The sequence below is a fragment of the Toxotes jaculatrix genome, chromosome 17 (genome assembly GCF_017976425.1).
Source record: "Toxotes jaculatrix isolate fToxJac2 chromosome 17, fToxJac2.pri, whole genome shotgun sequence".
NCBI classification, from domain to species: Eukaryota; Metazoa; Chordata; class Actinopteri; family Toxotidae; genus Toxotes; species Toxotes jaculatrix.
In genome coordinates, this window is record NC_054410.1 from 7222933 (window position 1) to 7238988 (window position 16056).

At 41.5% G+C, this 16056-nt stretch overlaps 1 protein-coding gene across 2 annotated transcripts; it reads left to right on the top strand.

Moving 5' to 3' along the window:
• Window positions 1-6519: 6519 nt before the first annotated feature.
• gng7 (guanine nucleotide binding protein (G protein), gamma 7) lies at window positions 6520-14504 on the top strand. 2 transcript variants are annotated; one of them, XM_041061325.1, is made up of 4 exons: window positions 6520-6603; window positions 9252-9400; window positions 10528-10643; window positions 10970-14504. In XM_041061325.1, exons 3-4 carry the CDS (start codon window positions 10563-10565, stop codon window positions 11093-11095), a joined length of 207 nt encoding a protein of 68 aa, XP_040917259.1. In that variant the 5' UTR covers window positions 6520-6603; window positions 9252-9400; window positions 10528-10562; the 3' UTR covers window positions 11096-14504. The 2 variants fall into 2 exon arrangements, with proteins under 2 accessions (XP_040917259.1, XP_040917257.1); XM_041061323.1 differs by lacking the exon at window positions 6520-6603 and adding an exon at window positions 7001-7104.
• The last annotated feature ends 1552 nt before the right edge of the window (window positions 14505-16056 follow it).

Genomic DNA, 16056 nt, shown 5'->3' on the forward strand with positions numbered 1-16056 from the left:
ATGTTTGTGCAATCTGTCGTTCTGCTGACGTCTATAGGAGACTTTGGTTGTTCATGTTCCTGCGTGGAATATGATACAGCGGGGAGGAAAAACAATGAGGCAGCGTTCGAGAGCAGCACGGACAACAAGGGAGCTGTGCTATTAATAGAAATAGTGTGAAAATATGGAGTGCAACTGCACTAACCGTGGCCTGTATAGGACTCAAACGTGCTTGCATGTGGGGAGACTGTGAGAGAAGAAGATGGCGTGCATGCGCCGAGTTTCTGGGCTGTGTGAGTTAAACGCTGGCATGAATCAGGACAGACACCTCTGCCCCCGTCCTCCCATGGCTTGTCTCACTTAATTTATCAGTGAAGCATATTCACTGCTGCTGTGTATGTGTGTGTGACTGTGAGTGCATCCATGTATGTGCGCAATCAGCCACCTATTTGCATTTCTTCACACTGGCCTGCATGAGTGTGTATGTGTGCATGTTTTTTGTGTGCTGTTGTTGTAGCATCTCATGAAGTGTCTGTCAGATATTTGAAGCTTTCCTGTGGAGAATGCCTACACATTCTGCATGAGTCATCCCTCGCTGCTCAATGCACACACACACACACACACACACGCACACGCATATAAAACAGGATGGAGGCAAAATAGGCAGCCTTCTAGCTGCACACACACACTTATACACATATATTACATTCACACAGGCCTCATCACTGGCTGTTTTTCTGCTGTGCGTTGTTGTACAGGTGCTATTGTCAGCACTGCTTCTCCATAAATCATCTCTCCTCTAACTTTATTTCACATTCATCCTTGACGCTTTTTGTTTTTTTTTATGTTTGTGAGTCGGTTGCACTTGAAACAGACTGAAGGCCGACACTGCTCACATCCGATTGTAGATAGTTGTAAATAGTGTCCAAAGGACTTAATATTTCAGAGATGAAAGAGGATAGTGTGCAGAGGAAAGGAAGCTGTGGTGGGAAGGTGCCTGCGTTTCTTTCTTGTAGTCAAAGCATCCATTAGGAAGCAAATCAAACCTTACTTTACTTCAGAAGAGAGCTACTTGATGACTTTATGTCAACTTCACCAGCTGCCATGAAGTCATTAAAACTTTGGGCTGTTTCCAAAGTATGCTAGAATTTTCTCTGCAAGAACAGCTAGTTCTCTGTAAAACAGGAGATACATGGAGACCCAAAGTGACCAATATTACAAGAAAAAATAAGATGTAAATCTGAAATAATCCAAAACGTTCATTCATCTTCTTTCCTCTCATAATTACAGGTTTTAATTTCATTTTTTTTTCACATTGCTATTTTCCCAAATGAATTTGTGTTATAATGCCACATTTGTCATTTTGTCTGTCAATCAAAACAAACAAGACAGAGCCAGTTATGGGATTGGCTGCAATCACGTGACAGGATCTTCCCGGGTTGCTTTGGTCAAAAGTTGAATCATTACATAAACAGAAAAAAGCATTGTGAAAAATTACACTGGAATATCAGAATGGCTGAAATGAGATTAAAACAAAGTCTGTCTTTGAGGAAAGAATGATGAAATAACCTCTCATCATATTGAGCTGAGCTTTAAAAACATTTATGATTAGTCAGCAGTTTCATGGTTAAATTATATGGTTTGTCTTAATGTAATTCGTATGAGTATTTATTTCATAACATCATATTTCTTGTGAATGTTGAGAACTTTGGGTCTCCATAGAATCTACATGGGAAACACTTATCCCAGTTTTGGATTAGTACCAGTCAGAGTTCACCTCAGTTGTTTGCCATCAGTGAGGTAACAGGGTACTCAGTGGTCATGTTGCTGAAGAGTCTCGTACAGCAGAGGAAGCTTGGTTCACATGTGTTCTTCCATAGCAGGATGGGAAACATGACCCAGCGACGCTGAAACAAAGGGCAGTCAGTAGAACCTGAATACAGGGGAAAAGCTGTGCTTTTCTAGTCCATCAGTCTCATTTCTACCAACGAGGGCAGGTTACAGGGCTGTCAGAGAATGAAAGGAAATCAGTTCTGGAGGATGGAAATAGAAAAAATGCTCCCACTGACCCCGTTAACCTCTCCGATTCACCCCTTTACTTCTCGTCTGATTGCCTCAGATCCTCTCAAGCTGTTTTTTGCGGACGGGGAATGGGAGAGGTGCGTTAACTGGGGCATATAGACTTCGTGGGTAATGTAGTTTGGTACTATCCTGTCGCTCTGGCGCTTCATTCCTGCATGGTCCCTATTGGTGTTCCAGCCAGCATGAGAACAAGGACACAAACTGTGAATCATCTTTGTATTTTTTAAATAAATTCCTCAGCAGCATTTACAGCTTCGGTTTTGCAAATGGTTTATTTCTTTTACGCATTTATTGTTTTTTGTAAATTATTCAACTGATTTTTTTTCTTCTGTTGGAACTTTTTTATTTAACTAATTATGATGTATAGATATTTATTCTAGCAATAGTCTTCCTATTAAGATATACTGTGCTGATGCATCCTCTGAATAACTGAAAATAACTATATATATATATATATATATATATATATATATATATATATATATATATATATATATATATATATATATATATATAATGATAATAATAATAATCAAATCTGCAAAATGATTTTCCTAATAAAAATGTGAACTGAGGAGTGTTTCTCGCCTTTTTGATGGATGTTGATGTCTGTTGTGTGTATGTTGTCTCAATCTTTGCTAACGTTGCTAACATAGGTTTGATTGTCCTTTGCATGTCAGCAGTGCAGTTCTGGAGATGACAATGTTTGCCTGTGAGTCCATCCATCCACTTTTCCTCTGGCGCCAACCAGCAGGTGAATAAATTCTCTGATGGATGTACTGATGCACTGATATGTAAGTATGTATGTAAGTAGCATTTTACTGTTGTATCTGGTTGAAATAGAGCTCATTGAAACAGGTTCAGTTCATCATAAGTTTATGCAGTAGTGGCAGAAGTATCCTTGACTTGAGTAAAAGTAGAAACAGCAGTGTAAAAATACATTGTTACATGTAAAAGTCATGCATTGAAAATTTTACTTAAGTAAAAGTACACAAGTACTAGTATGAAAATACACTGCCAAAAGTAAAAGTACTTATTGTGCAGAATGGCCCAGTTTAGACAAGTGTGTGTGAATGGATTATAATCACAATGCATAAAATCATTTTAATGTTGCAGTTGATAAAGACGGGGCTAATTTATCCTTCTTCTTTTACCCTGTAAACATACATCGTAATTTACCTGTGGATTATGTTTTTTATTGTTAATCTTAATCTGCAAAGAAGTTATCAAATAAGCGTAGTGGAGTGCATTCCACCACTGCATGCCAACAAAGCAAAACCAGGACGGTGAATATATTAAATATAACAGCTGCTTAACATGTTAGCATGTGAGCAAGCTGACGTCAGCATTTAGCTCCAAGCACTGCTGTACCTGTGAGCACAGCCTGACAGAGCTGCCAGTATGGCCGCAGGCTCCTGTTTTCTCCTCGCTGAATTCACACTGCAAACATAACACGCACAACACTCACAGACAGAGAGAGAGAGATGCTGAGTTCACAGTCTCCCACTCCTCCTTTCACTCTCCCTTAACCCTTTAACATCTGCTTGGGGATGCTGTGCCCAGCGCGGTTGCCATGGCGACATAGTGACGTTGACAACGGTTGTCGCATCAGAGTGTGGTGTGACCCTGGTGGGGACTGAGATGCGTTACGACAGGCAGAGGTCTCCCAGGCTGCTGCTGCTGCTGGTGCTAGGGTGCATAACAAAGCAGGGAAAAGAAAACTCTTACCCCACACCCACCCCAGGCCAGTGAGGCAAACCCTCCCCTTGTCCACATACACACACACACACATGTGCTTATAGACATCCAGGAAAAACTGTGTATGAAGTCATAAACTTGCGGTACACACACCACAGATTAAGCTCTTGGCAGTTGGGGGGAAGCCAGGGCAGAAATTTGTTGGTGGGTCCCTACTGACCTCCAGACACCCAAAATCCCACCAGTACTCGAAATCAGTCGTTTGACAGAATATGAGTGGCAATAATTTTGATAACTGATTTTGTTTTTCTATTATATTAAACTGAAAGTTTAGAGGTTTTTGTCTGTTGGTCAGACAAAACAATGCAAAAATAATATGCTAATGTTTGTATTTTAATGTTTTTTTACCCTGAACAATCAGTCAATTATTTAAGAAAATAATTGTCAGACGTATTGATAATGGAAATTCTTGTTGGTTGCAGCCTTACAGTCCTTCTGTGATGGAATAATACAACCTTGCCCTGGGCTTTCTGTGTGTTAATCACTTGACACAGAAAGAAAAATTAACACAATTTGATAAAACAAACTTTACAACAAAGGAACCAGGGCCACAAGATGGAAGATGGAGAACCCAATATAGTTGATTTTCCACTAAAGGGGTGAAAAATTCTAACAAATTTGTGATTAATCAGATTATGTTGACAGATACAGAGTAAACCTCAGGCTTTTGGGGTTCCTGCAGGTGTGGGTACCCTGGGTAGTTCCCTGCTTTGCTTGGGTGGTAATCCAGCCTTGAGAGCAGGAAACAACAAATGTGTGTGGATTCAGGCGCCACCTCTGTCAGCCCAAGAGCATCTTTAAGTCGTGACTCATGGGCTTCCACCACTTATTTCTTAGAAAATGAAGAGCCCTGCTGTAATCCACTGTAACCTACTGCCTCCTCAACAGCACACACACAGGAAGCAAGGAGAGGGAGGGCAAATACAGAGGGAGAAATGGAGGGAGGAAGTGAGACAGATGAAGGAGGGAGGGGAAGAATAGTGGAGGGAGAAGGAGAAGGGTAGAGAAAAAAGGTGAGGAAATGTAAGTAAAATGTATAGGCATCAGCATAATTTCACACATCAGTGGAAATGAGGCCAATGCGGTAAATCTGTGTGAGTTATAAATAGCTCTCCTGTGGTTATAATAAGCAGCTTGAAATGGTTTCCACACATCCACGAAGAAGACGTGGCTGTAGTCCTCTACAGTGTGTGTGCATGAAAGCCTAATTGTACCTACATCTACACCTCTGTCAGCATTAGCAGGCTTTAAAGCCCCAAGATAGACATTTGACATCAGACATCAGACCTCTGTCTCCCTCCGGTATAGAGAAACGGTCCAAATTCGGCCTATAATCATGCAGCAGGTGCAGCTCTTTTAGCTCTGTGTGGAGGAGCGGACAACAGCTCGGTGGAAACGGAGTATGCGTGTTCGCTCTCGGGCCTGCCAGGAATAGAAGGAGCGGCCCACACCTCCCAGGAGAAGGCGGAAATACGGTTGAGCCAATGGCGCCACCGCGTGGCGCCATGGCAAAGGACTCTTGTCGCAAAGAGTCCTTTTTACTGTGTGGCACAAAGATCCAGATGTGCATGTCAGAGGGAAAGAATTACATCTTGCATGTTGGATAAATAGGGAGCAAAGGTCATAGTAGAGAGGTGATGTGGATTAATTTATATTAAACTTGCATGGAAAAAGAAAATGGACAGGCCAGTTAACTAACCCTAACTAACCCTGCTCTAAAAGTACACTTAATGTAGAGATATTCTAAGATTGCACTACAATCTTCAAGGGAAATCAAGGTATTCATTTTTGATTTCCCTTAGCAAATCCTGCGCAAACAGAGGATCAAAAAAAAGATTTTTTTTTTTTAAGCTTTCACATTTAGAATGAAGTTTTGAATGTACAGTTATGTGATCTCTAAAAGGATATGCAAAGCAATGTCAGAGACAAATATAATCAAAATATAAAATATGATAAAAATGATAAAATATTTGGCCATCCTAAATAAATTATATAGCATTTTAAATGAGAGGCACCTAAAGATAACTGACTTTTTTTTTTCATATGCAATTAACATATTCTGGGAAGTCAGGCCTGGGATCTGAGAACAGCTACAATTTACAATAGGTACAAAAACAGAGATCAGATCTGTTGTTGGGAGGAAAATGCCACTCAGCCACTAAACTAGTGTCTTACAGATCAAGGTTTGAGGAGATCCAGCAAGAGAGATTTTTTTACTTTTTATCTTCTTCCTTAAATAAGGTTTACTCAGTGGGAGGATGTAGAGGAAGACATTTGCCAAATTAATTTTGAATGGAGATTTCATTGATGCAGGTGTTGAATGAGGGGGTATCCACCAAATTTTCCAAACTTGGATGTTCCAAGTCTTTAGGAGTTCTGAGTAAAACGCCAGAAGTCCTCAACAAAATAGATGATTTACGTTTTGGCTTTCTGTTGTTTCTTTCCTTATGAAAATGTGAATGGAACATGTACCTATTCAAAATCCTCTTGTCTGGAGGATGCATTCGGGCGATGTAAATCTGTGTGAATGTCTGGAAATGTTTGTTTGGGAGCCCATGGGTTGTAGCTGCTGTCACCGGATCGGATGGAGGGAGGGAGAAGGAGAGAGGAGGAAGGGAGGGGGGAGGGGGGGGGGGGGGGGGGGGGGGGGGGGTAGAGGAGTGGACAGACACTGGTATCGGAGGGGGAGGCGTTTGGCTCGGTGAAGACGGGGAGTGAACGAGCAGAGAGGGTGAGAAACCAGCGGATCTGGCCCTTTAAATCACCAATACAGCGCATTCGGAGGTGAGTTTGGAGATATTCGGCTATTTTTCTCCCTGTGTATAATAATTGTAACTCGTCTGCGCGTCTCTGCAACCCCGGTATCTCGTCACCGAAGGCGGCTGCAGCGGAGGGCTTCATCAGTGTCACGAATCCGGATTTCCCCAGCCCTTTGCCGGCAGAGAGGGTGGGGAGGACCGGGGACAGGGTCAGTGGAAGATTTCCTACAGCTCGGCTGGACTCTGAGGACGCACAAGCCACTGTATCCAAAAACCTCTGGATCTTATACGCTGAAGTAGGCCGAATGCCGATCAATTTGCATAATAGCGGAACATAAAGGCATGCGCTCCAGTCTTGTGCCCATTGTCGCTGGATGGGTTTACATTGGTTGCTGGAGCCTGCCTCCCTCAAAACATGTCACCACCCTGCTCCCACGGCTAACAATCAGGGCCTTTTTGCAGACCTGAAGCGGTCTAGTCTGGTCTTCACTTGGGAAAATATCTCTGGCTTTGATATGTGCACAAGGTCTGCCTGTGACTGCGCGCCTGTGCGTATGCGTGTGTGTGTGTGTGTGTGGTGTGTGGATAGCCATGGGAGAGAGAGGACACGCTGTTCTATCCATCAAAATGCCCGCATTGTGTTTTCACACGGTAGAGCAGCAAGCAGGGCCTATAGTGGAGGACATGGCTTCGTACTGTAGGCCCGATCGGCGCTCAGGAGCTGCTAGGATCAATACGGATTGATGCATTTTTGCGCGTCTTGAGAGCGGCCGTGGGCTCGCTGGCTGGCTGGTTGGCTGGCTGGCTGGCTGACTGGCCGGGGCCTGACCAGCTTTGGTGATGTTTTTGGTCCAGGCCAAGACAAATGACCAGCTTACTGTATAGGTTTTGCGTCTGTGCATCGGCTTTCCAAGAAAATATTTTCAATTTGGGGGCGTAGGAGAGGAGAGATGTGACTATGGAGGGACAGAAATTCATGTTTGTGCTGGTTTTTACGGGTACAGCTTCATTCTCTCGGCTCGGAATGCGCCATAGCAGAAAGTTTGAAAAATCAACAGGCTGAAGAAATCAAAGCATAAGGCTTCTAACGCCTGGAAAGTGTAAAAATAAATTGCTGATACAGCTCATTTACTGTATTCCTTAAAGGTGTGTCACGTTTGTTGCCACATTTGCTGTTTATCCACATGAGAAAATCGTTTCTGAGCAAAAATAAATAAATAAATAAAATAATTTGCATTTGAATGTTCACATTCAAAGACACAAAAGTTCTGCATTTGAAAGTTACAACAGTTTGTAAACAAAGAGGATGCCGTTTCTGTCATCTCGTTTCAGCATCATCCTCCTTATGTTGTCAGAGACGCTGTCACTTTTATCTTTTTGGAGGAGGAGTTGAGCATATTTCACTCAAAAACTAGTCCTGCAATAAGCTTGTGGTGTTCAGCTTTTGTGATTCAGCTCTGTGGTCAATGTTGAAGCTGCAGTGTGTGATGTTGTGTTTTAGAGTAAGTCATTGCTGATATTTATATGCATATCTACTGTATATTCATCTGTTGACTGTCAGTGATGCGGCACAAGGGGTGATTTAGGGACACTCCTTAAACTCTGGCAAGCATTGTGTGTGTGTGTGTGTGTGTGTGTTTAAAACTTGCATTACTTGCTTATTGTTTATGTCGAGGTTTGCTTAGGGCTGTTGACAAATGAGTGTGAAGAGATAGAGAGAGAATTTTATCAGGTGTAGTAATATAAGTAAATTCACTCCCTCCTTTCTTTTTCTCTCTCTCACATGCGCACACACACACACACACACACACACACACAAAGGCCCTAATTACAGACATGAATCTCTGAGCTACTCCACAGTAGGAGTAATTAAAGCAGGATTCTCTCCCCGGGAGAGAGGGCGACAGACAGAGAGACAGAGTGAGAGACACAGTCGTAACACGCTCATGGTGATGTACGTGAGGAGCGAGGTGTGTTTTGATCATATGTGCTGGTGAGAAAACTTCCACACTGTGTATAAAAGAAAGAAAATGTAGGTTTTGGGGAGTTTTTAAACAAGATTTGGTCAGCAAAGGTATGAAGAAACTTGAAAGGTCCTTGTTTTGGAGCTGAGATGCAGGAATTAAGTGGTGTTACTGGTGCTTTGGGAAGACAAATTAAGTTGTGATGACAGACGTTGTTGTAGAACGGATGATAAGGCTGATGATGACAGTTTGGCAAAGAAGCAAATCAACCATCCTCTGGATCTCAAAATGTGTGGCTTGTTATTGAAATGTGAAAACTTGAACTGCAGTTTCATTCATTCACCCCTGGCTTGTGTAATGTAGTTCCACAATATCCAACATAAAACGTGGCGTAGTTTGGGATTTTTCTAAATGAAGACAATTGTTTTTCAGTTGAAATTGAAAATTAGACTAAAAGAATAACTGTTTAACTCTCAATTTCACTTTCAAATTTAAATTTGATCTCCCCATGCAAACCTCTACAGCTCATTACTAAAACAACAAAAATCTACCCATAGAAATGCATGGGACAAAACATTAAATCCAGTAAGTGTCTAATTTATCTCTGTTTGCAGTCCTGACATAAAAAATGTTGAGATCCCTGGGTATACACAACTGCACATGGAAACTAATGTCACCTGTTCATGTCACCTGTTCTCCTTCTACTCAGAGTCAAGCCAATGTGAGCTCAGCCATCGTCCAGTTCTGTCGTTTTGACTTGGCAACTGTTATACGGCTGTCCCTGCACCGCTCAGATCGACCTCTCCATCCAGTCACGTTAGTGTTCAGAGAGAGTCCTGTCTGCACACCATCAGTCAGGTAATGCTCTGTTTGTTTCCAGACCATTTAGCCTGCAAAGTTTTTGATTTGTGTTCCACTAAACTAAATCCAGCTTTCTTGTGAATTAACACAGTGTACTCACGAGTCCTGGAGACAAGGGAAAACACTGATGATTTGAAGGTTTTGATCACAACATCGTGGCAGTTGTTTTCATCCAAAACTTACATCTCAGCCTGATCTGTTACCGACCTGATGTATTATCCTTGTTTGCACGTTACTGATCTGTGTGTGTGTTTTCCCCTATATTTACAGAATGTGTGGTACATGCTAAAAGCTTGGGGAATATTCAGAACAAATGACGAACATTGATCTAATCATGCTTAACTGCTTTTTATATATTCAGCTCTGTTCTTAGCTGTGCTGTGCACATCGCCTCCATAAACTGTATTTAATGAAGAAGCTGCCACATTTCTATAGTTACTCGACTATTAGTGTTGTACCACCACATATTCACCTCACAGTGGTGCTATAAATCTACAGCTAAAGCCACATAGTCCCTGAATGGAGCGATTGATGACTTAAATGGTGATTTGATTTATAAATCAGTACAATATCAATGCAATGTTCAGTATGCTAGTATTGAGGCTATAGTAAATCATAATTTAGCTGTTGACTTTAAAAAAAAAAACAGAACACAATAATACCACCATTACTTTATGTAAGTTTTACAAGATTAATAGTGAGATGTTAAAAAATTGCTTCATAAAGAAAAAGCAAGAAAGAGCAAGTTTTTTTTTTCTAATCTGCAACAAACAGTGGTGGAAGAGGTATCAACTTAAAGCAAAGTGTTACCATGCATTTGCAGTTTAAATATAAATTTCCAAACCAGAACTGACATTTCACCTTTATGTCAGTGGGACAGTCCATGCAGTCTTGTCCTGGTTACACACAAGACACAAATCAAAACATTGCAAAAGCATGTCAGTCTGTACATGCAAAACTATGTTCCAAAGTCCAGTTTTAGTAGAGTGTGTGCTTCCAGTATGTTTTCGGCCTAGCCATTCCTGCACATCCACCTAATGCGTGCCAGCTTATCTGATGAAATCATCCATCAAAGTCTGCATAGTGAACATTTTTCTGTCTCACTCTTTCTCTCTTTCATTCAGTTTTCTCCTGTGTTGGTGTATTCTGATGGATCAGTATGTCTACCACTAATAATATCGCCCAGGCCAGGAAACTGGTGGAACAGCTGAGGATTGAGGCAGGGATTGAACGCATTAAGGTAGGATGACAGTTTACTGCCACATGTGAGTGTGTTTGTGTGTACTTATTCCTCAACATCTGACCATACTCTCTTTACCTCCCTTCCCCTTTCCTTTCTCTTTCCCCCCTTTCCCCCATTTTTCCTCTTGCTCCTTCTGTTTCTTATGTTTGTTCCTCTTCCCTCATGCTGCTCTCAACGTCTTTTTCTCCTGTCCTAAATCTTCTTCCATCATCTTTTTCTTTTGCCATACGTCTATCTACACATCCTCCCATTAAAATCCCTCACCCTTATCTCTCTTCCCCTCTGGCCTTCCCTCACCTCCTCCTCTCTCTTGGTCCCCTCAGGTGTCTAAAGCAGCAGCAGACCTAATGAGTTACTGTGAGCAGCACGCTCGTAGCGACCCTCTGCTGGTTGGGGTTCCCACCTCCGAAAACCCTTTTAAGGACAAGAAACCCTGCATCATCCTATAGCTGTGCTCCACTGCTCCTGCCCTCACGCACACATACATATGAACGCACATTCACATACACTCATGCACATACAGACAGACACTCACACATAAATGTACACATTCAGTACTTATATTGATCCCCAGATTTCCCCAGACACACACATGCAAACACACAACTTCAAGCAACCCTGTCCAGTCTTACAGGGCTATATCTAGTACACACATACACACACACACACACACACACACACACACACACACACACAGAAACACACATAAACACACATAAAAATACACACATAGAAACACACACTCCCAAAATAGCCACTCTGGAAAAGCGCCATACCCCAGAGCCACAGCTAGGGGGCAGGTATCATGTTCTCACAGTGGCCGAGATCAGTATATCACTGAGTATGATCCAAGGTGCTTTGGTAATATTCATATATGCTGGTTAATTAACTACAAGTGTCAGCTTAACTTGAAAAGGGATTTGGATGTTAATAATCAGTAGGAAACTGGGATTTTTTTTCCTTCTTTTGTCATGAAATGAGGGGCTGGGTAAAGGGTGGACAGCTGTGCCATAGGCAGGGAGTGGGAGGATGCATGTGGACAACAGAAATAGGCAGTAGGTGGTTCTGCCAGCCGTGCCAAACACGACCTGGTGTCCCATTAAAAGCTCAAAAAATGCTTCTTTTTTTTGAGGGAGTTAAAAAGGTCTGAGAGCTTTGTCCTTAAACCTGCCTGTGCTAAATCATGGCAGGGCCTGTTGGAGCAAGTGGCTAAAGCCTTTGCCTTTATCGGGCTATAGCATGTTCCCACCCAAACCCGTATCAGCAGACCTTCTCTGCCTGTGGCCTCTCTATGGCCGTCTGCAGCCTTTGGCCAAACCTCCAGCTGTGCCAACCTGTACAGAAAGTCGTCTCTAGATGCTGATCTGCTGTCACTGATTCCACAGCAGTTTACTGTGGCTGCTGTTGGCCGGTAATCGATGTCTAACCTGACCTCAGATCTGCACCTATGAGGGGAACACCGCTCTACACAGAACTCAAGCTATTAACCCCGGACGTTTACTGCATTTTTCTTAAGAAATACTTGTTTGTGAACTCAATGTACGTTTTGATATTTTGTTGAAGCATTACTTAACAGATAAGATAATACTGTACAATTTTTTTGATTGTTTTGCTTTGACATAGGTGTTGCCCCTGGCTGACAGGAGATCTGATTGTAAGCCAAGGGTGACACCTAACCAGATACCTGCTAGAATCTTAAACAAAGGTTTCTACTGTACATCAAGCCTCCCTGTGCTTTATCCTGAGAGAGGGCGAGGTCGCAGACTGACCACACCCGAGAATCAGTCTGCAAGGACTGTAGGGCTGGAGGAGAAAGTCCAAACTTAAAAACTAAAAAATGAAACCGTCCCAAAAAGTAAAAGAAAAAGAAGCTTTCTATTCCCTGCCTTCTTCGCTTATGTTTTTTTATAAGGTTAAAGGAAGGAAAAGAAGAGATAGTTTGCATTTGATGGTGCAGAGATGGAGGTGTTTTAGGGGTTTTATTTGCCTCTGCAGTAGAGAAGGAGATCTTGTTTTAATGCATAATAATTATGGCTATAAATCAGATATTGCCTGGCTGTACCAGTCTTTAAAGTTTCCAGTCTCCCTAGTGTGACTGCTTCTTTTAATGTGAGTTCAAATTGGTCAGGGACTGGATCTGGAAGAGCCGGTGGTCCCCTCTCAGCTTCTTCTTTCCTTCTCTCCTCCACAGCGGTCCTTCTCTCTGAAAAACCAAACTTGATTGTAAAAACTGAAGATAAAGTGAAAAAAAATGAAGTTAAGAGAAACAAACTAAGTGTATAAACTTTCTTTCAGACGTGCAGAAGTGATAAGTTGAAGAGTAGCTGTTTTGGGTTTATTTTTCAGTTTTATTCTTTCTATGGAGTCCATGGAACCTGGTCAGTTGAGTATTACCCTGTACAGTGTTTGTAAGATACAAAATCTAAACACAGAATCCCCCTCTGTGGATGTTGGATTTTTTTAGTACTACTTATTCTGTTTTGTCAGTCAGGATCATGTCTGTCTCCCTTTTTTTTTTTTTTTTTGTCATTCAGGTTTTTGAGGCTTGCGATAGCGGAGGTTGGTTTTAACCACAGATACAAATACAACCACCTGATGAGGAATAAAATAATGTAAGGTAGAAACGCAAGCCCTGTTAGGTTTAGGATTATATCCTGCTAGAGGATGAATCAACATCGGACCTCATTCCAGTGGCGAAAACCAACCTCCTGATCTATCCTTTAACACCAGAGCAGTCCTCACATTTTAAGTTTTTCTCAAGTGTTGGTTTTGGTGGGCAACAGACAACATGGACAACACACACATGCACACAACACACACCTACACTCTCTCTTGCAGTTGCTTTTGAGGCTTGAGGGATGACTCTGAGAGGTCAAAAGTCGAAGGAGCCATCAGGGCTTGGCATTGAGAGCTGGTTTTGACGGTTAATTGCTGAAAGAAGAGAGCTTTGTGCCATCATATTTACATTTTAGCATTTAGCCGAGGCTTTTGTCAGGAGTTACATACAGTGACAGAGCAGGGTGGGGTCTCTTGAACAGGACTTACCGCTGCTGATGGACTGTCATGGGGGTTGAGCGCACTGCTTTTCTGTTCCCTAATCACTAGGTCAATATGACCCACCTGTTACACACTGACTTTTGGGAGTCAGGCGTTTTTTTGGAGGTGGTGAGAGGTTGTTTGTGTGTTGATGGTTCCACACCTACTCATCTTTGAGTGGGTGTGCTAAAGGCCACGGGGGACACCCTGCAAAAAATGTACCACCTTAAAAAATTATTCTGTGTCATATTCAGTCCTAATGTGTTACTGTTCTCCATATTTTCAGAATCTTTTTGACAGAATGAAAATATCTTAATCGTAATAAGGCATCTCTTTGACAGATTTCTGAGCTTGTCTTTAGAGGAATAGTTCAATGTTTTGGTAAATACACTTATTCTCTCTCTTGCTGAGAGTGAGAGAAGATTGATACCACTCTTATGTCTGCAGGGCAAATATGAAGATATCACCAATAGTCAGTAAGCTTAGCTCAGCATAAAGACCTGAAACATGGGGAAATAGATTACCAGGCTATGTCTACAGGTAACAAAATCCACCGTCCAACACCTCTATAGTTCGCTTATCTATATGTAATGTTTAATTTATTGAAATAGTAAAAATGACAGTTTGCCTTTTTGAACTTTAGAGGTGCTAACAGGCTGATTTTGTCACCTTTAAACACAACCAGGCTAGCTGTTTCCCCCTGTTTCCAGTCTTTATGCTAAGCTAAGCTAACAAGCTGCTGGCTGTACCTTTATTTTTAATGTACAGGCATAAAAGTGGTATCAGTTATCTCATCTAACCCTCAGCAAGAAATATATATATATATATATATATATATATATATATATATATATATATATATATATATATATATATATATATATATATATATATATATATATATATATATATATATATCCCCAAATGTCAAACTAATTAACATCACTGTTTTCTTCACTGTAGGCAATGGCTCCTGATACAAAGCCCTGCTCCAGCTCTCATTTGCCTTTGTTCCTTACAGAGAGAGCAGGCCGTTTCTAAAGTGAGAGAGCAGGAGCTGGAGAAAGGCCATAGTGAGGGCTGAGGGTTTGTGTGTGTTTTTGTGTGCATGTGCGTGTGTGTGGGTGTGTGTCAGATGCTAGTGTTTGGTAGCTGAAAGGATGATTCGGCAGAGGAGTAGGCAGAGAAGAGAAAAATAGATGTGTGTGTGTGTGTGTGTGTGTGTGTGTGTGTGTGTGTGTGTGTGTACATTTGTGTATTTGCAAGAGAGACACAGTGTACAAAAACACACAGGGCCTCTAGTGCTGTGCAGAGTGCCACATAGTAAAGTTACAGTACTGCAGCTCTGCAATTCTAGGTCAGAGCGATACTGACCAGAGGAGAGGTCATATGACACTGTGTGAGTCAGAACAGCATGTATGGCCTCCACTCCGCTCTTTTTATTGGTCAAAGGCCAATGCACACATTTTGGAGAGGCGTGAAACTGGATGCTGTAACACTCTGAAGTGTAAGAAGTTATTTTTGATGTGATGACCAATAACAAAGCTGACAAATTCATTTATTTAAAGACCTTCTGTGTCAGTTTATCTATATCTGTGCCTGTCTCCGCTATATAATATTATCTGCAGGTTGTTTCATTGAAGCCTTACTGACCTTAAGGAATAGTTTGACATTTTGGGAAATTTGCTTGTTCGATTTCTTGCCAAGAGTTAGATTAGAAGATCAATGCCATTTTTATGTCTCTTTGCTAAATATAATGCTACAATCAGTAGTCTATTATCTTAGATTAGTTTAAAGACTGGAAACAGGGGAGACCGCTGGCCTGGCTCCATCCAAAGGTAAACCTCTAAAGCTTGCTAATTGACTTATCTCATTGCAGTCTTGTCATTTTTGTGGATTAAGCTGCAAAGACTCACAACATTGCTGCAACCCGTCAAGAAACAGTCCAGTAAATAAAATCCCTGTAAAAGTATTATTTAGTGAGTTTCAGAGGTAATGGCAGGCTGATTTTGTTATCCTAATACAAAGCCAGGCAAGCTATTTACCCCAGTTTCCAGTCTTTATGCTAAGCTAAGCTAACCGACTGCTGGCTGTAGCTTTATATTTAACAAACAGACATGGAAGTGTCTGTTCTTTTGATCTAACTCTCAGCCAGAAAACAAAAAAGCTCATATCTCAAAATGCCAAACTATTCCCTTCAATTTAATAACTGCTTTTGTTTGTGCAGATATTTGAAGAAGAAAAAAAAAACAAGGAACCAATTGGAGAAAACAGAAACCTGTGTGCAAATCACAATGGCGGGTAGGAAGTTACTTGGAATTACTAACCTGGAAGGAGTTTACTTTTCACCAGACACTGATCTATTGTTGTGATC